Source organism: Phacochoerus africanus, chromosome 11, assembly GCF_016906955.1.
Source record: "Phacochoerus africanus isolate WHEZ1 chromosome 11, ROS_Pafr_v1, whole genome shotgun sequence".
NCBI lineage: Eukaryota > Metazoa > Chordata > Mammalia > Artiodactyla > Suidae > Phacochoerus > Phacochoerus africanus.
This window is the reverse complement of record NC_062554.1, coordinates 44104322-44126474: the sequence shown is the minus strand read 5'-3', so window position 1 is coordinate 44126474 and position 22153 is coordinate 44104322. Positions and strand designations below refer to the sequence as shown.

General features: G+C 42.6%; 1 protein-coding gene across 1 annotated transcript in view; it reads left to right on the top strand.

Annotated features, from left to right (window-relative positions):
* The first annotated feature begins 3507 nt into the window (after positions 1-3507).
* SIK3 (SIK family kinase 3) overlaps positions 3508-22153 on the top strand; it is a 252687-nt gene continuing 234041 nt past the window's right edge. Inside the window, 1 exon segment of the mRNA XM_047752064.1 lies at positions 3508-3795. Within this exon segment, the coding sequence (XP_047608020.1) occupies positions 3523-3795 (273 nt within the window). The 5' untranslated portion in view covers positions 3508-3522.

Below are 22153 nucleotides of genomic sequence, written 5' to 3'. Positions count from 1 at the left end.
ACGATGGGAACTCCCTCATTTTCATCTTTGAATCTATTGCTTTTTCAGAAAAGAGTGAATTGGTTCCAGATGCTTATTGGAGCTGGTTGGTGGCTGGCTTTCTGCTTCCACCTTGGACAATAGGATTCTGTGAATTCAGCCCCCAAGTCGCCCCTCCACAACTGCAGCAGGGCAGGAACCCACCTTCCCACCTGTTTTCTAAGGTCAGCAAAACTCCTGTACATAAGCAGTGAATTTCTTCATGTAGTTACTTATGAGCAAAGTCATCGCTTCAATCAGTTTGCAATCTGTCATTCTTGTTTTTTTGTCTATGTGTCTTTTGTGTTTTTTAGGGCTGCACCCGCAGCATGTGGAGGTTCCCAGGCTAGGGGTCGTATAGGAGCTACAGCTGCTGGCCTATACCACAGCCACAGCAATGCCAGATCTGAGCTGCATTTGCTACCTACACCACAGCTCATGGCAACGCTGGATCCTTAACCCACTGAGCGAGGCCAGGGATTGAACCTGCAACCTCATGGTTCCTAGATGGGGATTCATTTCTGCTGTGCCACAGCGGGAACTCCCAATCTGTCACTGTTGATGTGGTTTGATGCCTACACTGTCCTGTTCTCGAGAACTCTAAAATGTCTTCTTCCCTGGGTCTAAACTGAGCTCAATCACCTTAGGTCTATGGAGAAACTACTTTTCCTATTAGCTCCTAGCTTGACATGGTTTATAATCCAGTAGAGAATTGGAGTTCCCATTGTGGCTCAGCAGTAATGAATTCGACTAGTATCCATGAGGATAAGAGTTTGATTCCTGGCCTCACTCCATGGGTTAAAGGATCCAGCATTGCCATTAGCTGTGGTGTAAGTCACAGACACGGCTTGGGTCTGGTGTTGCTATGGCTGTGGCTGTGGCCGGCAGCTATAGCTCCAATTCTACCCCTAGCCTGGGAACTTCCATATGTCATGAGTGTCGCCCTAAAAAGACAGGAAAAAAAAAAAAAAAAAACCTGGTAGGGAAGATCTCAGGTTCCAGAGGTAGGGTGCCTGGGTTTGAATCCTCATTGTACTACTTTCTAGCACTATGACTGTAGCAGGTTTCCTTAATTCTTCTGTGCCTCATTTTCCTTATCTGCAAAATGAGAATATAATATACAGGGTTCCTTAAGACTTGTTGAGGATTAGGTAAATTGATTTATGTAAACTGCTTAGCATAGTGCCTGGCACATTGTTGTTATTGACTGTGAGTTCCTCCCCAAACTTAACTCAGTCCTTCGTATTCAGTAAATAATTAAAAGCACACATCTAAACTGTTTTCCCTTCCACCCCCCCCCCCCGGATGATCATCGTGGATCACCCCCTACCTAATTTTCTATGTTCTTCTCACCAAAGAGGACTTTTAAGGGAGATCTGCAGCAAGTCTTTGTCCAAGTCTCAATAGGATATACCACCTACTGGCCTCAATCCATATAGGCACAGAGCTTAAATCACATAATTCACAGCACATACATATTCTGGTCATTATTAGGGACAAGAGTGAACTTCCTCTTCTCTTGGGAAGTTAGACCAATGCTCCATTTTCTAGTTTCTCCCCAGAGGCTTCTTCGTTTTTGACACCCTCCAGAGAGCAGCAGAAGTTGCCGTACTTGATGTTCAAACGGAACTCCGTGAGTGGAGGAGAGGATGTAAAGTCACTCTGAGAATGGGGTGCTGCTTCTGCAGTCCCCAGAGCAAAAGATTTTTTCCCTTGCCTTACCAGCCAGCTAACTATCCTGGTGAGAACTTTATCTCCCCCTCTCTCCAGGGAGATGGTAAAACTGGGACCCTGGGCACCAAAAGTTAATGTACAGTCCCAGCTAGAGGCAGGAGAGTCGAGTGGAAGTGTAAGAGAGGCTGGCCACATGCCATCATTTATCTGGGATTAAATAAGCTTGACCAGCGAAAGCGCTTAAACCAGTGCACGAAGCCGAGGACCACTTCTTCCTTATCCTTATTTGCTAGTAAAGGAGCCAATTAGTGTTAATTGTGTTAGCAATTTGGAACAGCCACCAGGGAATTGATCCAAGGCAGTTGTGGAATGACCTCTCTGTCCCGTCCTAGTCCCAGCTATTACTCATAGTCCGATGGGGAATCAGAGAGCTAGTAAATATCTTTGGTTCAGAGAAAGTAAATAGGCGCTCTGCTTCTCACACATTCACAGGGTCCTGGGTGTCAGCTTTTAATAGCGTACAGGCAGTGACCTGACAACACACTTTTGCCTTTGAGAGAGACGCAGATGTGGAGGGATCAGGACTGGACTGAAGAAATACATTTTAACATTGGTGTTCATGGTCTCCCCACCCCCCAAACCGTCAACCTGCCAAGACCACCTTGTTTTTGAAAGCTCAGTCGCCTACCCCTCCCGGCCCCAACTGAAGCTGTTAAAGCCAATCTAGTTAATAAAGGGAGCCAGGAAGTGAGGGTGTGGGGAACTTGGGAGCTAGTGAAAGCTCTGGAGGAAAACGGATAGAAGATAAAAGATGAGGGAAGAAAAACATATATGAGATTTACTGTTGGAATTATACATTTGATCACCTTTAACGTCTTTGGAGCTAGTAAGGGTGAAATTTTAATTTTATTATTTACTTATTTATTTCGCCCAACAGACCGGATCGTCTTTAACCATGACGTGATTCACTGGACAATGCCACCACTGCTTCATCAGGGTTATACAAGTGACAGAAATAGGACGCAGGCACTTTGGCAGTCATCTAGCTATAGAATTGTTCAGAGACGGGGTGGGAGGAAGGAAAATGACCCTCCCTGCTTGGGTGCTCACCCATCCAACGACTGGAATGCGTGTTTGGGCTGGTTTCTCCGCCCTTGAACACACAAATCCTAGTTTCCCAATTCCTCTCTATTCGGTGACAATTAGATTGGTTGTACTGGGTGAGCTGGGTTTTGTAAGAGGTAGGAATTTTACTGAAGAATTCCCCTGTCTCTACCGACTTGGGTACAGTTGCTTTAATACTGTAGCTATTCCTGCCTTTGGGGCCTCAAGGGCTAAAATGGGACAGTGCTAATATTTTTGGTGATGAGGAAATATTTTGTTTTAAGGAGGCTGAGTGACTGCTGAACTGGGACAGAGGTCATAGTCGGGGTCACATTAGCGGTTCCAGGGGGATCGAGGGCAGGCTTTGGGTCGGGCAAAAGCACCCCCTCAACTCGGGCAATGCTGCGGCGGCTTGGAACCCGCTGGCACACTTGCGGTGCCCACTGTCTCCTCCCGGGAGGGGGGCACCCGGGAGCCGGCGCCGGAGGAACCCGGCCCACGCGGGAAGGTCGAGCTCGCCGGTGAGGTCACGGTTGCCATGGCTCTGGGCAGTGACGCGCGTCGGCACGTGACCAACGGTTGCCATGGCGCCGGGCCCAGGCGGCGCGGGCGCTCCGCCTCCCGGAGTGACGTCCACCGCTCCCCCCCTCCTTTTCCCGCCCCCCTGCTCCCTCCACCCCCCCTCGCCGGCTACCCGCGGCCCCGGAGGTTTCACTGCACAACAAGATGGCGGCGGCGGCGGCGAGCGGAGCTGGCGGGGCTGCCGGAGCCGGAGCTGGGGGAGCCGGGCCAGCGGGTCGCCTGCTGCCTCCGCCCGCCCCGGGGCCCCCGGCCGCCCCCGCTGCAGTGCCCCCGGCGGCTGGCCCGCCGCGTCCTCCAGCCCCGGCCTCCCGCGGGCCGGTGCCTGCCCGCATCGGCTACTACGAGATCGACCGCACCATCGGCAAGGGCAACTTCGCTGTGGTCAAGAGGGCCACGCACCTCGTCACCAAGGCCAAGGTAGTGGCGCTGGGGGGACCGGGCGGCGGGGAAGCTGCGCGGCCCGGGACCGTCCAAGTGTGGCGGGGGCAGGAGAGCCCCGCGACACGGAGGCTGAGGGGTCGGCGCGGCGAGCGGGGCTCTGGAAATTGGAGAGCGTTGGGGACCGGGAAAACGGGTAGGGGGCTGCCGGGCGGGAGTGAGGAGAGGGCGAGCAGAAGGTGGGGGACACCGGGGGTACCCAGGAGAGGGTAACTGCACGGCAAGGGGACGCAGGGGGCCAGTGATCACGGGGACCTGGGGAACTGGGGAGCCGGGGCTGGGGAGGGGGCTCCGAGGGCTGTGCGGAGGATAGTAGAAGGGATGATTGGAAGGAAGAGGTTTGGAACTCTCCCGGAGCCAGGAGACAGTAAGCTAAGAAGACTCTGGAACCAGCAATTAGGAAATCCTAAGGGAATGAAGGCAGGGGAATAGGAAATGTGGACCAAGAGGATGGGGGAAAGCAAGGGTAAAACTGGCAGACGTGGGATGACGAGGGGACCCACGATGGCTGGGACATATACTGGGGGTATGTGGTGGGCGCGGGGGGGGGGGGGCGCTGGGAGATATGAGGGACCTGGTACCTTATGACAGAGGCAACAGTCAGGATTTGGTCGTCCAAGACTGATAGGTGGTGGGAATGAGGGTCTGAGGACAGGTAAGATTATTGGAGGAGGCGATGAAAAAAACTGGGAAATAAGGAGGAAAAATTTACTTTGCTTTTCCACAGGAAGGGGATCAGGGAACAGAGGCGGTGGTGGCGGGGTGTCCTAGGTTTATGGTGGCACTAGGTATTCAGGGGTTAAACAATTTGGGAACGCTGGATTGCTGGTTATATTTAGTTGTTGGAGGGTCCCGGATTGTGAGCTTTATAGAACCCAGGGAGGGCTCTGAGTGATGAGGGGAAAGGCTGGTGACTGAGGAGGTGTATGAGGAACCCACTCATTGGGCCCTTTGGTTCCCAAGGGATTTGTGGGGCTGTAGTGGTGAAGTTGGCCAAGGTCAATTAGGAAGCCATATCCATATCCATAGAAAATTCATTTTGGAGGAAATATCTTTAGCACTTTTCTGTGGTCTTCTTTGGGAGTATTGGAATCATCAGGAGGAATTGTTTGGTTTTAGGACGCACAAAGCCCATTTGTACTCCAAATCTCTTCCTTCGCTTCACCTCTCACTTGAATGAATACTTTCAGTGTAGTCATTCATTATATTTTAAAACTGCAATTTGTGTTTCCCTCAACCTGAGTAGGGAAGAACCCGGAGAGCTCCTTCTTCCTATCAAAGCCACGTCAGTTTCCCCTCACCTCCTCAGCCCAGCCTCTGGTTCTTGTCACCTACCTTGTTTTTGCTCTTACAGCAATCACTTATTTTCAGAAGGCAGTTGACCTATTTCTGCCTTCTCTCCTGCTCACTTACAACCTGAAGTTCCCTTTTCCCTCCTTTCTGTCAGACTGCAAGGGGCCTTTCAGACCAGGGTGGCAGGGTGGGTGGCTGTGGAAAATTGATTGGTCAGTTTCACTTCCTCTGGGGGGCCCCCTTCAGCTTTTTCATCCTTTTTTTTTTTTTTTTTTTTCCTGAGGGCCTGAAGTCTGCAGGCCTGAGCTGAAAGAGATACCAAAGTTCAAGGTTTCCTGATGTTACTCTCAGACCCTGATGGGGGAGGGGGTGGACTGAGCGGGGGACTCTGGTGTATCTCTGCCTCTCTGAGTGTTTCCAGTTGTGTTTACTGTTAGCCAAACCAAATTTATGTTTACAAACAACTCTAATTGTTTGAGCCTTGTTCCTTGTTTTGGTATTTCCTTTCTCTGTGCCCTCCCCCTCCCACTTAAGTAATCACACTGCACTCCTGTGATTATTTTGCTCTGACCCCTGGGGGATGGACTCTATGAACTTAATTGGTTGCCTGGTTTATGGTGTCTATGATTTAGAGAATTTTGAATCTCCTGGCCTTGGATACACCAAAATATTGATTAAAAAAAAAAATCTGTGACAGAGAGGGTTGAATGGTTTTGTAAGTGTAATTGCAAACAGTTGATTCTTGGCTTTATGTATAAAAGAGACATTTCTATCTTCAGTAGTCAGCAAAGCCAGTGGCTAATTATGGCTGGTCTGCCCGCTTTCTAATTTTCCAGTGTGTGTGTGTATGTATGTGTCTTAGTTTTTTTCTAAGGCCTTTAGGACTGCAGCATTTTAAACATCAGCTTGTTTATAAACGGGTGTCATTGTTTATGTTGGTTTTTATCTTTGATCATTTGTGGTGTGCAGTTATGCAATTCCTATGTATGGAAATATTCAAAATCCTGAAGGAGCCTGAAATGGCTTTGACAATGAGTTGCATATGTGACAGGACCCCACCAGTACTCATTTGTGTTTCTGTAGCTGTGTGCAATTTCCTAGTTACAGTTACAAGCGCCCTATCTTTCGCTACTTAAATTACTCTGACGACATGAGTGAAGCTTAATTCACAAGGAGTTGTCATGTGCTCTGGGTAAATGATGAACATATTTTGGCCTGCTCCATGCTTATCTGAATCCACTTTGGAAGGGTTTCTCAAATGCTGACATTCAGATGTGTCTAACAACTGTTGACATACAGTATGATGGCCTAGAAAGGCCATGTTTTGGTTATATAATGGTGAAGGAAGGTGCCTAGTTATTTGTAGTTGCAGAAGCTGCTGTTCAGTTAGTCAGGTAGATAGATTTTTCTCCCATGCACTGCAGCGTTTATCTTCTGCAGTTAGGTCACTTGGAACTAAAGAGAGCTAGCTATTTTTTTCCCCATATCTTTCCAGAAGTATTTTTTTTTTTTTTAGTCTTTTAGAGGTATATGATTTTCTCTTTCTCCTTTTCTCTCTGTAGGCCACTGAATGGTCTGGGTTTTTCCTATAACCATATATAACCATCAGACTCAGGTAATTCAGGTGATATTTGTGTTGGCTGAAAGAGATTAGGTAGCGGGTTCTCCTGAACATCAGAGAAATATTTACGGCCACCTTTTCTTATACATACTACCTATTCTAAGGACTAAGAGGCTCAAGTCAACTTCATTTATTGACTAAGCTTACTGTGCTCTGTCCAACAGTAAGTGGTAAAGCTGGCCCTTTCCCAAGTTCTGTTAACTCTAGTACCTCGTAGAGCAGGACCCTGGGATAAGTAAAATCAGTAGAGAAAAGGAAATATTTTCCTCTTTGGTTGTTGGTGACTTTTGCAGCACGGCATTCACGAGCTCAGATTTAATATTGGCAGCACTGCAGTGCTTAGAGCGTCACTGCAGAACAGTTAACAGGAGAGAATATTCGTCTGTGACAAACTTTGGTCAGCAGCTCACTCCGGCTGTCTTTGTCCTACCCTCTGTGAGTTCCCACTTTTGGAGGAGCCTTAGTCTGAAAGTCTCTGGCCCTATTCTTTTGGTAGGACACTATAAAATATTAAAAAGATTAAAGAAAAAAGATTTTCTTCTTTAAATTCCTTATAGTTGGTTGCCTGTGCCTAACTATACTTTCACTGGATTCATGAATGGGAACAAAAAGTAGATATATTTTGTATGCATTAAAAAAAGTATACATAACTATAAATTGGTCAAAACAATTTTTTTTTCTTTTTTTGGCCACAGCAGAGACATGTGGAAGTTCCTGGGCCAGGGGTCAAACCCACGCCACAGCAGCAACCTGAGCCACTGCAGTGACAACGCTGGATCCTTAACCTACTGAGCCACAAGAGAACCCCAGTACTTTTAAAGTGTATTTCAGCAAATAGATATTTGTCTGAATAAACACTTGTCTGTTTATTGGTTTGTGGTTAAGAGCTTGAGCTTTGAGACAGCCTGGCTTTGGATCGTCTGCTACTTAATAGCTGGATGATTTTAACTTCTCTTTGCTTGGATTTCTTCATCTAAAAAACAAATTGACAGCAGCACTTATAAATTTGAGTGTTATGAAGATTAAATAAGATAATACATGTGAAGTTCTTAAAACAAATGTGCCTGGCACACAGTCGGCATACAGTAAATGTTACCATCACTGCCACCATCCTCCTCCTCCTCATCAGATGCTGTAGTAGCAAAGATGAGCAAGACATAGTTCCCCTTTTTTGCTCTTCACCCCTTTGGGACAGTTTATGATTGCACATGCCATTTATTTTGTATAAGTAGATGTCATCCTAATGATGTGCTTTCAGGGTAAAAAAATAGTTTGCTATTACTTCAGGTGCCTCTTTGAGAGAGTGGATTTAATTTCTGTGGGCTATGGGCTAATTTCATGAAATTGACATTTAAAAACATAATTTTCTATTAAACTTTTTAAATAGTTACAAGACTTATCTAATGAAAACTGTGACTAACATTGGCTTTTATTTGGCTGCCTTGAATATTCAGTGTGTTTGTGTCACTACACTTTGTCACATTGGTGACAGAATAGAGTTCCTTTGAGTGCAGTCTTTTCTTCAGAGAGTCACTTTACATTTCATGGAGAATATGAAGAAACATTCCTACAGGCTTAAGGACACATTTGCACTTGGATGCAGGCCCTTGCTACTGAGAGGGCCAAGGTCAGGATTCTTAACTTTAGGTATCACACAGAGAAAACATTTTGCCTCATGACCCCATTCCAAATATTGACCAGCCAGGACACAGGTGTGTCCTGTGTGGTTTAGTGCAAACTCACTTTCATGAGGAGAACAACTCAAAGTGGGCTAATGGTGTTATTTTCACATCTAAGGATGATACTTGTGCTCATTGGAAGGCTGAAAGCAAGGTTTATTAGTACATAGAAAAGATAATTATGTCAAAAAGAAATTGAAAGCAAGAGTTACATTAGTTACACTTGAGAAGGATAGTTCCATCCCTAGATAATCTAGAAATGACTATTGAAAGATGACTAACTTCATTTTAATGTAGTTGTGATGAGGTTACTAACTTTGTTGAAACTTTGTTAAGAGCTAAGATTGATTTGGACTAGTCTCTCCAGTATTCCACTTTCAGCATCAAAGCTGTTTATTTTAACATTCTGACTTTGATGCCAGCTCCCTAGAAAGTCATAGATCTGGCTCAAGCCAGAGGTGCCCAGACTAGTTATTTCTGTGCCAGAAATGCTGTTTCCATTTTTCAAACATCACTCTGGCTAATGTTTTCTAGTTCATGGCATAAAAGAGAACAAAATGGATGCTTTGGAAAGAAAAAAAATTCGCTCCACTTACGAGAGCCTCCGTAAGTCTAAAAAACACCTAAAACACCTCTGCACAGAGATGGAACCTTTTCCCCCTTACCCATTCGTTATTCAGTGTGTATTTACTGAATGTAGATTTTGTGTCAGGCTCTTTTCTGGCTCTTCAGTACCCCATGAACAAGAATGAGAAAAAGCTCTTGCCTTCTTAGAACTTACTTTCTGATGGAAGGAGGCAGGCAAGAAACTGTAAACAATAACTTTATATAGTGACAAATATTACGAAGAACAAAAATGGGCTGGAGAGTGGGGAAGGGTACTGCTTCAGGTAATGTCAGGGAAGGCCTTTCCAGGGTGGTGATATTTGAGCTGACAGCTGAATGATGACAAAGAACCAGTTTGGGAAGATTGAGAAGACAGAATATTCAGTTCAGAGGGAATGGCATGTGCAGCGGTCTTGGAGTAGAAATGCTCTTGGTTTGTCTGAAGATTAGATCCAAGGTCAGGATGCCTAGAGTTAGTGAACAAGAGAAAGGATGGTAAGGAATGAGATCATAAAGTTAGGGGCCAGATTATGTAGGTCTTAGGCCATTTTTTGGAGTTGGGAATGAAACAGGGCATTGACTTCAGAGGATTTCAAAGTAGAGCACTGATGTTATCTGGTTTATGGTTCTTTTTTTGGCCGTTTTACGGCCACACCTGCAGCATATGGAGGTTCCCAGGTTAGGCGTCGAATCGCAGCTATTGCTGCCTGCCTATGCCACAGCCACAGCAAGGACAGATCCGAGCCACGTCTGTGACCTGCACCACAGCCCATGGCAACACCAGATCCCCAACTCATGAGCAAGGCCAGGGATCGAACCCGCGTGCTCATGGATAGTAGTCAGATTCGTTTCCACTAAGTCATGATAGGAACTCCTGGTTTGTGTTTTAAAAAACTCATGCTTGTTATTTTATGGCTAAGGGTAAAAACTTTTTTTCTGAAACATTTCTTCAGATAGGGAAGGTGTTAAGTTTTAACGACTTCATATTCTTTCACACTATAAGAGAATGGCAAACCTTTTATGTATAAATTAAACATGATCAGTCAACAAATAATTGTTGATTGGTGGGGGGCACTTAAAAGATCTTGGCAGTGTTCTGTTCCAGCTCTTTCTTTTCCAGAGTCTGGAAAGATGGATTTTATGGAATTTAGAATCTCAGGCTTATAGGGACCACTAAAGTAGTTTAGAGCAGTTATCCAGTAGACTCATGGCTCTCTTCTGTACCTCTCCTGCCCCCCATTTGCCCAGAATCCTGTAGCTAGTTTGTACAGGAGCTAGAAATAGAATCCAGGCATCCTTACTCCTAGTTAACTCTACCCTCTCCTCCAATCACATTGTTCCTGCCCTCTGAGCACTTGCTCTTTCATTAGAGAAACAAGATACACCTCCTCATTAAAGTCTGAAGTATTTATCCTCTACAACAAACTCCAAAAATGAGAGATTCATAATGAAAGGAAACATTTCCAAATAGGGAATATACTAACATTCTGCTTTACCTGTCCTTTGGCATTAAGTCACCCTGTCACTCCCATCACTTTCCTACGGTCCTCCACTGCTTTGCCTTTAAATCTGCTCAAATGCCCCGTGGTGCTCCCTTGACAGGACGGAGGTGTCAAAAAAGCCTTTCAAAATGGTAAGGAAATAAAAAGAGAAAGAAACACGGAAAAAGCAATGACCATAAACACAGTCTGCCTTATATAGTTTTCTTTTGCCACTATATCTGGCGCATACCCAGGGAATATGAGTAGTTTTACTTTTATGCTGTTAGGTTGGTCTGGTCTATCTTTGAAGGTACCTTTCTCACATGGACTCTTTATTTGCCAGATCACTACCAGTTTCTAGGCGATGGTGCCATTTTATGACTCATTAAAAGAGCTGATCGCCAAGAAGTATACCTTGATGACGCAGGTGAAGGCCAAGGGAATCATTTTTCTAGGGCTCCTCTTATGTTCTTATGTCATTCTAGTTTCTGATCTAAGAAAACCTCACCCGTTAGGTGAATCCCTGCCCCCTTCTAATCATGAGTAGCTTGGTCCCTTCTGGCATCATAGTATAGCCATACAGTCTTGTAGATGACTGATAACATCCAGAGGATGAAATGATATACACTCTTATGGACTTTTGTCCTAATGTAATAAATACATATTAAATAAATGGCCTCAGTGATATCTTTGAGAAGCCCTACAACAGCCTTGGATGAATTAGCTTGGAAGAGATCTTTTGGATCTGTTCAGAATAAAATTCCATCAGCTGGGACAAAACTGTTGGACGAGCTGTGGCAAAGTTGTGTTAGGACCATATTTCTGTTGAGAAGGTGTGTGACTCCTTGTAGGCAGAGCGTCTCTAGCTACACTGATAAGTATTTCATCTCAGAATTTAGCTTGTCAGAGAGTTAGGAATCAGATTGAGAATAGCCTCATTTTCCAGAAACTGAAAAGAAAGGAGATACAAACCGATTGCCTGTTTAGGTCTGTCTTTGTAGGCTGGGCTCACTCAGTTGGCTGCTTTTGGCCAGTTATCTTAGACTATATTTAGGTTTTGGTTAGGAATTTCTGAGAAACCCTCAAATTGCTGCTGGTTTCAGCTCCAGTACATGCTTACCAGCAGTATGCTTTACTTCTCCGTGCTCCCTCCCTCAATTCAATTTTAAGAATTGAACGTGAAATTTTAGGTTTGCTAACCTAGCATTTCTTTTCTTTCTGTTTTTTTTTTCTTTTTTTCTTTTTTTCTTTTTCAGCCACACTTGAAGCATATGAAAGTTCCTGGGCCAGGATTGAATCCCAAGCCGCAGCTGAGGCAATGCCGGATTCTTAGTGCATTGTGCCCGGCTATGGATAGAACCCATGCCACCACAGAGACAACGAGGGATCATTAACAAACTAACTGCACTGCAGTGGGAACTCCATAACCTAATATTTCTTGAGACTGCATTTTTTTGGGAGAAGAAATTTTTCATTCATTTTATTCCTTCCATCCATCCATCCATCCAATAAACTTTGGAAAACTTATTTATCAGAAACTAGGAATGAATGATATACATAGCACAAAATTCAAAAAGTATGAACTATTTAAATCAACTATACTTTAATAAAACTTTAAAAAATGGAAAAAAGTATGGACTTGTATATTATAAAATGTCTGCCTGTCACCCCAATATCTCAGCTATGCAGTAAGTCTCGTTTCCCCAGTAAGGGCTTCTCTGAATCAGTCCAAATGCTAGATGCTGTCTGTTTTCTGGCAGTGTTTTTGACATGCTTGAAATTTTTAAAAATCATTTCACTTAAAAAAAGAAGGAGTCCTTACTACAGCACAGAATCCAATTGTAGTGGCTTGGGTTGCTGTAGAGGTACTTGGGTTCCTCCTTGGCCCAGCTCAGTGTGTTAAGGGATCTGTGTTTCCGCAGCTGAGGCATAGGTTGCAGCTGTGGCTTGGATTTAGTCCCTGGCCAGGGAGCTTCCATATGCTGTGGGTGCGGCCATAAAATTAAAAAAAGAATAATACAATATCTAACTTTTAAAGCTTGTTATGAGGCACAGTATAATAATGTAAACTCTATGAGGGCAGGGATTTTTTTTTTTTGTCTTTTTAGGGCCACATCCACTGGTATATGGAAATTCTCAGGCTAGTGGTTGAATGAGAGTTATAGCCACTGGCCTATGCCACAGCCACAGCAACATGGGATCTGAGCTTCGTCTTCGACCTACACTGCAGCTCATGGTAAGCCTTGTCTGCAACTTACACCACAGCTCATGGCAACGCCAGATCATTAACCCATTTTTAAGCTGTTTGCTGCTGTATTATTCCCAGTGCCTACTACAGTGCCTGTAAATTCTTATTTAATGAATGAATGTAAGGATTAAAAAAAAAAAAGCTGAGTTTGTTTTTTCTACTCTTAATGATCTTATAAATTTATTATTGAAATTTTTTATCTCCAGTTAAGATGTTAAAGAAAAGTAATATTCTGCCTTTTTCTTTTTTTTTTTTTGTCTTTTTGCCATTTCTTGGGCCACTCCCTAGGCATATGGAGGTTCCTAGGCTAGGGGTCCAATCGAAGCTATAGCCGCCAGCCTACGCCAGAGCCACAGCAATGTGGGATCTGAGCTGTGCCTGCAACCTACACCACAGCTCACGGCAACGCCGGATCGTTAACCCACTGAGCAAGGGCAGGGATTGAACCTGCAATCTCATGGTTCCTAGTCTGATTCATTAACCACTGTGCCATGACGGGAACTCCTACCTTTTTCTCACAAATCTCTAGGTACGGAGATTTCACAACCTTTCTGGGCAAGTTGTTTTGGCATATCTCAAACTTTGTTAAGAAGTTCAATATAATTTAAAGTAAGTTTAAATGCAATTTAAATTCGGGTTCCGAAGTTCCTGCTGTGGCACAGTGAGTTAAGAACCGTACCTGTGGCATAGGTCGCAGCTGTGGCTTGAATTCAATCCCTGGCCCACGAACTTCCATATTGTGGGTACAGCTGAAAAAGGCAAAAAACCAAACCAAAACAAAACAAAACAAAAACAAGTCCCTTATTTTAAGGGGAAAGTTCTTTTATATCCAGGCTTCCAATCGGTTACCTTCTTGAGAAGGTCTCTCGGCTCTGGTCAGTGTAGTCACACAGTGCCTCATTTTCCCTCTTCTGTCTTGGAGCCTCTCCTCCTTTGCAGACCCACCAAGCTGTCTTGGGCTGCTGGTACTTCCTAAAATAACTTCACACTGTTTGTTAAGTTACCTTTTGTTCTTTTCTTTATACTAAGTGATCTAATTAAAACAACTACTTTTTTGGTCATTGGTTCTATTAAGAACCAGTGGGTTACTTTTATTGGTCCTTACTTTTACTGGATTAATTCAACTAGTGCTTTTTGTGTCTGCAGGCAAAAAGTAGCAACTACTGATACTTGAAGACAGAAGATTATTCTTGTCAGGGTGGGCAAAAGTTTAAGTTCAAGGAGCAATTGAATGCTTATAGCTTGGACCTGATAGAGGAGGAAGACAAGAGGTCTTAAGCATAAATTCTCTTACTTCAACCCAATTGCGTATTACTGGCTCTCTTCTACCACTTTGCCCTATTTTTCTGATTATTAAAATAATTTGTGCTGATGAAAGACCTTTGGGAAAATTCAGGAAATTATAAAGAAGCAGAAGGAAAAAGAATCACCCATAATCCTGCTACCCTGAGATAGCAGTTGTTAATATTGTTACATATATAGTTGAGATCATATTGATATACTAGTTTATTCTTCCCCCTTTCCTCATCATTGTAAGCATTTTCTCATCATTTGAAACTGTTTGTAAACATCAGTTTTAATGGATGTGTACTTTGCCATTGTGTGACTACTGTTATTTTTTTTTTTTCAACCTTTTCCATTAATTTAAGGCTCTTCATGGAGTTCCCTGGTGGCTCAGCAGGTTAAGGACCTGGTGTTGTCATGCTGTGGCATGGGTTTGATATTCTGCATGCTGTGGGTGTGGCCAAAAAGAAATAAGGTTCTTCCCAGTTTTTTACTGTTAGAAATTTGCTGTGATGACCATTTCTGTGCATGAATCTTTGATGCATTTCTGAGTTTTTGCTCAGGATAGATTGTTGAATGTGAAAGTATTGGGCCAAAGGGTATGCATATTTTTGAGCCATCTGATACATATATTGGCATATGGCTTTCTAGAAAGGTTGTGCCAGTATTAGCCTCTCAGAAGTGAATGAGAAGATCTTCTTTCCTAATATTCTCTCCCCATCTGCCTTTCTTGGCCTGCAAGTGTAGGGTTAAGTCTCTGCTCCACTTCCATACTTGATTAATGAAGGTTGTAAATTATTTCTCTCTTTTTTTAATGGTAAAAAGATGAAGGAAATTGTAAGGAAAATAATTATGTGAATAAATATGGTGATGCGCCAGTCCTATTATGTTTGGATTTGCTTCATGCGTTATACTTTATGTGTTATTTAAAAGATTTTCAAGGGTAATAGGGACATATGGAATATTGTTCTTAGAATGTTTTGGAGTTCCCACTGCTAAGATTTGAGCATCTGACTATATGCTCTTTTCATTTATCTCCAAAGGAAGGCATCTTACTCAATAAATTTGGGTTATGATTTGCATAGTTAATTAGGAGGGGAAAACGAATAAAGCAGGGAAATAAGAAATAATGACATACATATTTTTAATATTTTAAAATACAAATATGCATTAATTCACTAGTCTTTTAAAAAAGTGTTTACTATGGAAAATTTGAGACATAAGCAAAAGTAAAAAGAGTAGAAAGTGAACTCCCATCAATCTATCACCCAGCTAAGCATTTATCACCTCATGGCCAGTCTTTCACCTGTACTGCTTCTAGCTTCTCTTTCCTCCCTAGTTTATTTATTTATTTTTTTAAATTTTTAAAAAATTTTTTATTTTTTTTGTCTTTTCTAGGGCCGCTTCCTGCGGTACATGGAAGTTCCCAGGCTAGGGGACGAATCGGAGCTGTAGCCACCAGCCTACGCCACAGCCACAGCAACACGGGATCTGAGCTGTGTCTGCGACCTAAACCGCAGCTCATGGCAACACCAGATCCTTAACCCACTGAGCAAGGCCAGGGACCGAACCCACAACCTCATGGTTCCTAGTCGGATTCATTAACCACTGCACCACGATGGGAACTCCTCCCTAGTTTATTTTGAATTAATTCCCAGAATCTTATCATTTCTTCCCTAAATATTTTGGCATGTATCTCTAAATAAACAAGGATTCTTAAAAAAAAAAAAAACAGGAGTTCCTGTCGTGGCGCAGCGGTTAACGAATCCGACTAGGAACCACGAGGTTTCGGGTTCGGTCCCTGCCCTTGCTCAGTGGGTTAAGGATCTGGCATTGCCGTGAGCTGTGGTGTAGGTTGCAGACGCGGCTCGGATCCCGCGTTGCTGTGGCTCTGGCGTAGGCCAGTGGCTACAGCTCCGATTCAACCCCTAGCCTGGGAACCTCCAAATGCCGCGGGAGTGGCCGAAGAAATAGCAACAACAACAACAAAAAAGACAAAAGACAAAAACAAACAAACAAACAAACAAACAAAAACTACAGTACCATTATCCTACCTAAAATGTTTAACAGTAATCCCCTAATGTCGTTAAGTATCAAATCAGTGTTAAAATTTCCCTGGTTGTCATATAGATCTTGTTTTTTAAACTACTGATTTGTTTGAATCAGAGCCTAAATAAAGCCCATACATTATAATTGATTGTTGTCCCTTAAGTTTGTATTTTCTTTTTTTTTTGTCTTTTTGAAGTTTTGTATTTTCTAAAACTTTGTAGATTTTGTCCTGTTTTTCTTTGGAATTTAAGAAACGTGTTCACTAATCTTTTGATGTAGGCTTTTCTCTGTTATATTGATGTCCCGATTAGAATTCCTTCATCTTTTTTGTGATAAAACATACCTCCTATAGTTCATCATCTAGGATCCCCCCCCCCTTTTTTTTTTCTTTTTAGGATCGAACCTGAGGCATATGGAAGTTTCCAGGCTAGAGGTCGAATCTGAGCTATAGCTGCCAGCCTGCATCACAGCCACAGCAATGCCAAATCCGAGCCTTGTCTACAATCTACACCACACTCACAGCAACGCTAGGTTCTTAACCCACTGAGTGAGGCCAGGGATAGAACCCAAGTCCTCATAGATACTAGTTGGGATTGTTACCACTGAGCCACAATAGAAACTCCTGTGATTTCCTTTTTTGCTTTTCCAAAGCTGAGTGGGGAGTTCCCATAGCTGTTGCTGGGGCTGTGGCATAGGCTGGCAGCTGTAACTCCAATTTGACCCTTAGCCTGAGAACTTCCATATGCTATGAGTGTGGCCCTAACATGAAAAAATAAAATAAAATAAAATAAATAAATAAATAAATAAAAAGCAGGGTAGGATTTCAAAGGATTTGTTGGAGTTCCCCGGTAGGTCATCAAGTTAAGGATCTGGCATTGTCACTGTTGTGGCTTAGGTTGCTGCTGTGGCTTGGGTTCATTGCCTGGCCTGGGAACTTCCATAAGACTTGGTTATGGCAGGAGTTCCTGTTGTGAAGTGGTTAACGAATCCAACTAGGAACCATGAGGTTGTGGGTTCGATCCCTGGCCTTGCTCTGAGGCTTAAGGATCTGACGTTGCTGTGAGCTGTGGTGTAGGTCGCAGATGTGGCTCGGATCCCGAGCTGCTGTGGCTCTGGTGTAGGCTGGTGGCTACAGCTCCGATTTGACCCCTAGCCTGGGAACCTCCATGTGCTGCGGGGCAGCCCCAGAAAAGGCAAAAAGACAAAAAAAAAAAAAAAAGACGCTTACGAAGCAATACGAGTACAGAATCTCTTGAGTTTTTTTATTCTCCCCCCCAGTCTTTATACTTGTCTCATCCACATCTAATTTGACTGTATAGTCATTTTAAGCTTTCAACTTAGTTTTCAAAGAAACATGTCTTTTCTTCCTGATTTCTCATCAGTTTACATACCTAATTAAATTGCATAAGTATAATAACAAGAGCAACTGGTATAAATAGGTTTGGGGAAAAACAGTTCTTGGTAAGCATGCAGCTTAATGGGTGGGCGGAGACATATACCGGCGTAAGGGGGAGTAGCTGTTAATTGGGGCCAGTTTGTATGCTGGGGCACCAGTTGTTTTACAGAGGGAAGGGGAAGCATCACTTATTTTGGCAGATTGGTTGAGAGGTGGTGGGTTAAGAGAGCTTCTACATTAATATTACGATTGTGAATAAGTCAAAGTTGTTAGAGATTTGAGGGCATAATATTTTATAGAATCTTTTATTTGTAGTGTATGCTTCAGTGCAGTATTTTTGTCCACTTGTGTTAGAGTTTGCATGAGCTGAACCGAATTTGATAATGGACCAGTGATGTTAAAAATTTGGTGAGGGGGAGAAATTCCCTTGTGGCACAGCGGGTTAAGGATTAGGCGTGGTTGTGGCTGTGGCACAGGTTGCATCTGCGGTGCTGGTTTGATCCCTGGCTGGGGAACCTCCACATGCCACAGACACGACACACACACACACACACACACACACACACACAGATTCAGTGAGGAAAACAACCAAAACTTTTTAGTTTTACAGGTTCACATCTGTTCACTGCCATTATGGTATTTCATGGAAGAGGTCCTCGTTTTCATGTCATAAGTTGTTTTCCTGGCAAAAGAAGTCTTGGTTTATATACCACAAGGAACACAATTATTGTTATGGAAGGCAGGAATAGAGCTGTGTGTTTCTTATTAGGATTAGCTGCGTACCTGCAGGATTTCTTCTTTCTTTCTGCTTCCTGCCTCTGTTGTCCTGTCTTTCTGTCAGAACGTTCTAATGTTGCATAAGCAGTGTTCTGACAATAGATGAGTTTCTTTGGTAGCTCATTTTTTAAAAGCCTCGAAATAATGTTTTTAGTGATTGTATGTTCTTGGCTTACTTTCCATTTCTACATCAACAGTGATATTGTTATTCTAGACAAATGGAGCAGTTGTATTCTAGCAATGATCTTTGTGTCCAAGTCAGCTGCAGAGATACCACAATCATATATTATACCTGAATAATATGTTATATGTGAATAGTAATTCAGGGAGGGAATTCAATTTTGAGATGTTACTTTTGGATCTCGGTAAAGGATTTTACAGTCCTCGAGAATAAAACTTGTTTGAAGCATTGGCCTCTGACATGCAGAAGGGCGGCCAGTGATTTCAGCCCACTGCCTCTTCTGATCTCATTTTCCTTCTTCCTTTTCCGTCAGCAGCTGCATCCCGTGCCCAGCTCTAATTCAGCTCTTTGTAAAAGGGGTACTGTTATAGTGAGTCACAGCCTCTTATGTCAGTGGTGGTTAGATTTTTAGGCCAGGAATCCATTTTGGAATCCAGTTTGAAAACAACATTTCAGTTGTGTTACCTAAATTTCTCTTCCTTTCCTTATGCTAGTAGCAGAGTTTTCTGCCTTTCTAGCTCTTTGGGGAGCCTTTTTGGCCCATCAGAACTGCTCAAGGCAGTCTGCAGTAATGAACTGAGCATTGCTGTGGGAGTCAGTGCACGGGTTTCCAGTTTCAGTTTTTACTAGCCTTAGTAAAACTTAACCCACTGGGCAAGTCACTTAACCTCATGGAGCTTCCAGCTTCTTCTTCTTCTTTTTTTTTTTTAAGGGCACATACCCACCACACATGAAGGTTCCCAGGCTAGGGGTAGAATCAGAGCTACAGCTGCTGGCCTCTGCCATGCCACAACAATGCAGGATCCGAGCCGAGTCTGTGACCTACACCACAACTCATGGCAATGTCGGATCCCCAACCCACTGAGCAAGGCCAGGGATTGAACCCGCATCCTCATGGATACTAGTTGGATTTGTTTCAGCTGTGCCACGACGGGAACTCCCCAGCTTCTTTTTAATGTATGTATATTTTCTTAATTGAGATATAATTCGCATACCATATGTTTTACCCAGTTCAGTGTTGTTTGTTTTTTTGGTATACTCACAGTATTGTGCAACCATCACCACAATCAATTTCAGAACATTTTCACTCCCCTGAAAAGGAGCAGCATACCCATTAGCAGTCACTGCAAACCTTTCCTCACCTTCCCTGCCCACGCCCGAATCAGTCACTAATCAGTGTCTATAGATTTGCCCATTCTGGACATTTTTCTTTCTTTCTCTCTTTCTTTCTTTTTTTTTTTTTCTTTTCAGGGCTGCGCCTGTGGCACATGGAGGTTTCCAGGCTAGAGGTCTAATCGGAGCCATAGCTGCTGGCCTACACCACAGCCTCAGCAAGGCCAGATCTGAGCCACGTCTGTGACCTACACCACAGCTCATGGCAACGCCGGGTGCTTAACCCACGGAGTGCAGCCAGGGATCAAACATGAAACCTCATGGTTCTTAATCGGATTCATTTCCGCTGCGCCACGTTGGGAACTCCCTTTCTGGACATTTCATATAAATGGAATCATACAATATAGGACCTTTTGTGTCTGTCTTCTTTTCTTAGCATGATGTCTTCAGGGGTCATCTGTGTTGTAGCATGTCAATTTCCTTCCTTTTTATGAGTGGATGATATTCCAGTGTATGGATATATTGTATTTTGTGTATCCATTCATGAGTTGATGAACTTTGTATTGTTTCCACTTTTTGGCTATTATAAACGATGCTATTATGTACATTCGTGTACAAGTTTTTGTGTGGACATATATTTTCATTTCTCTTGGGCATGTGCCCAGGAGTGGAATTCCTGTATCATAAACATTCCATGTTTAACTATTTGAGGAATTGTCAAACTGTTTTCCAAAATGGATGCACATTTTGCATTCCCACTAGTGTTGTATGAGGGTTCCAATTGACAGCCATCCAAGTGGATGTGAGGTGGTAGCTCATTATGGTTTTGCTTTGCATCTTAAGGCTCATAGTATTGAGCATCTTTTTATGTGCTAAGTAGTGTCTATTTAGATTCTTTGCCAGTTTTTTAGTTAGGTTATTTGTCTTTTTTATTTGTTGACTTGTAAGAATTCTTTATAGATTTTCTGGATACAAGTCCTTTATCAGATATATGACATACAGATATTTTCTCCTCATTTTGTAGGTTGTCTTTTCACTTTTGTGCTGGTTTTGTTTGAGACACAAAAGTTTTAATTTTGATGCTAGTTTCTTTATTTTTAAAGTTATTCTAACTCTGAAATTATATATTCTACTGTAGACATTTTCCTCTGTATTCATTCTGTACCTCTCTCCTTCTTTGGCAAAGTTCTCCCTTTTCCAGGATATTTTGTGCCTCAGAGTCTCTTTAAAAACATCTATCTATGTATCTATCTGATACATGTGTCTTATAAAATAATCAAACTCTACAAAATCTATAAGTGAAAATTCCTTCTTTCTGGAGAGAATATTGTTAACATTTTATAACCAGATATTTTGTATTAACATTTTATGTTTTTCATTAAAAATGTCATGTCACATACCCAGTTTGCTACTTGCTTTTTTTAATTTATTCTTCCAATTTTATTGAGATGTAATTGACATACATCGTTACATAAGTTAAAGGTGTACAGCATAATAACTTGACTTTACAAACCTCATGAAGTGATTACCACAATGAATTTAGTGGGCATCCACCATCCCTTATAGATATGAAGTTAAAGAAATAGAAAAAAAAATTTTTTTCCTTGTGAAATCCTTTCTTTTAGGACTTACTCTCTCAATTTTCACATATAACATATTATGGCAGTGTTAATTATATTTTTCGTGTCATACGTTACATCCATAGTACTTATTGATCGTATAACTGGAAGTTTGTAGCTTTTGACTGCCTTCATCCAGTTCCTCCTCCCCTCCCCACTGCTCTGGTAGCCACAGATCTGATTGTTTTCTGTGAGTGAGTTTGTTTTTGAAATATGGTTGGCCTACAATACTTAGTTCTTGTTATGAAACATAGTGATTCATTATTTCTAAACATTCCAAAATGATTCCCATGGTAAGTCTAGTTACTATCTGTCACTGTACAAAGATACTACATAATTTTTGACAGTATTCCCCATACTGTACATTTCATACCTGTGACTCATTTATTTTGCAACTGGAAGTTTGTACCTTTTAATCTCCCGTACTTTCATCCCCTTCCATCCAACCTCCTCCCCACTTGGGGAACCACATGTTTTATTTGTTCTGGTATCTTTGACTCTGTTTCTGTTTTGTTAGATTTATTTGTTTATTTTTAGATTCCACATATAAGTGAAATCATACAGTGTTTGTTTTACTTGACTTATTTCACTTGGTGTAATACCCTCTAGGTCCATCCGTGCTGTCATAAATGGCAAGATTTCATTCTTTTTTATGTCTGAGTAATAATATTCTGTTGTATATGTACCACATCTTTATCCATTCATCTATTGATGGGCACTTAGGTTGCTTCCATATCTTGGCTATTGTAAATAATGCTGTACGGAACATATCGGTGCCTATATGTTTTCTAATTAGTGGTTTTGTTTTCTTTGGCCAAATACCCAGGAGTGGAATTGCTGGATCATATGGTAGTTCTGTTTTTAACTTTTTGGGAAATCTCCATGCTGTTTTCCATTGTGGCTGCATCAGTTACATTTCCATCAGCAGTATACAAGGGTTCCCTCTTCCCCACATCCTCTACAGCACTTGTTTGTTGTCTTTTTGATGTG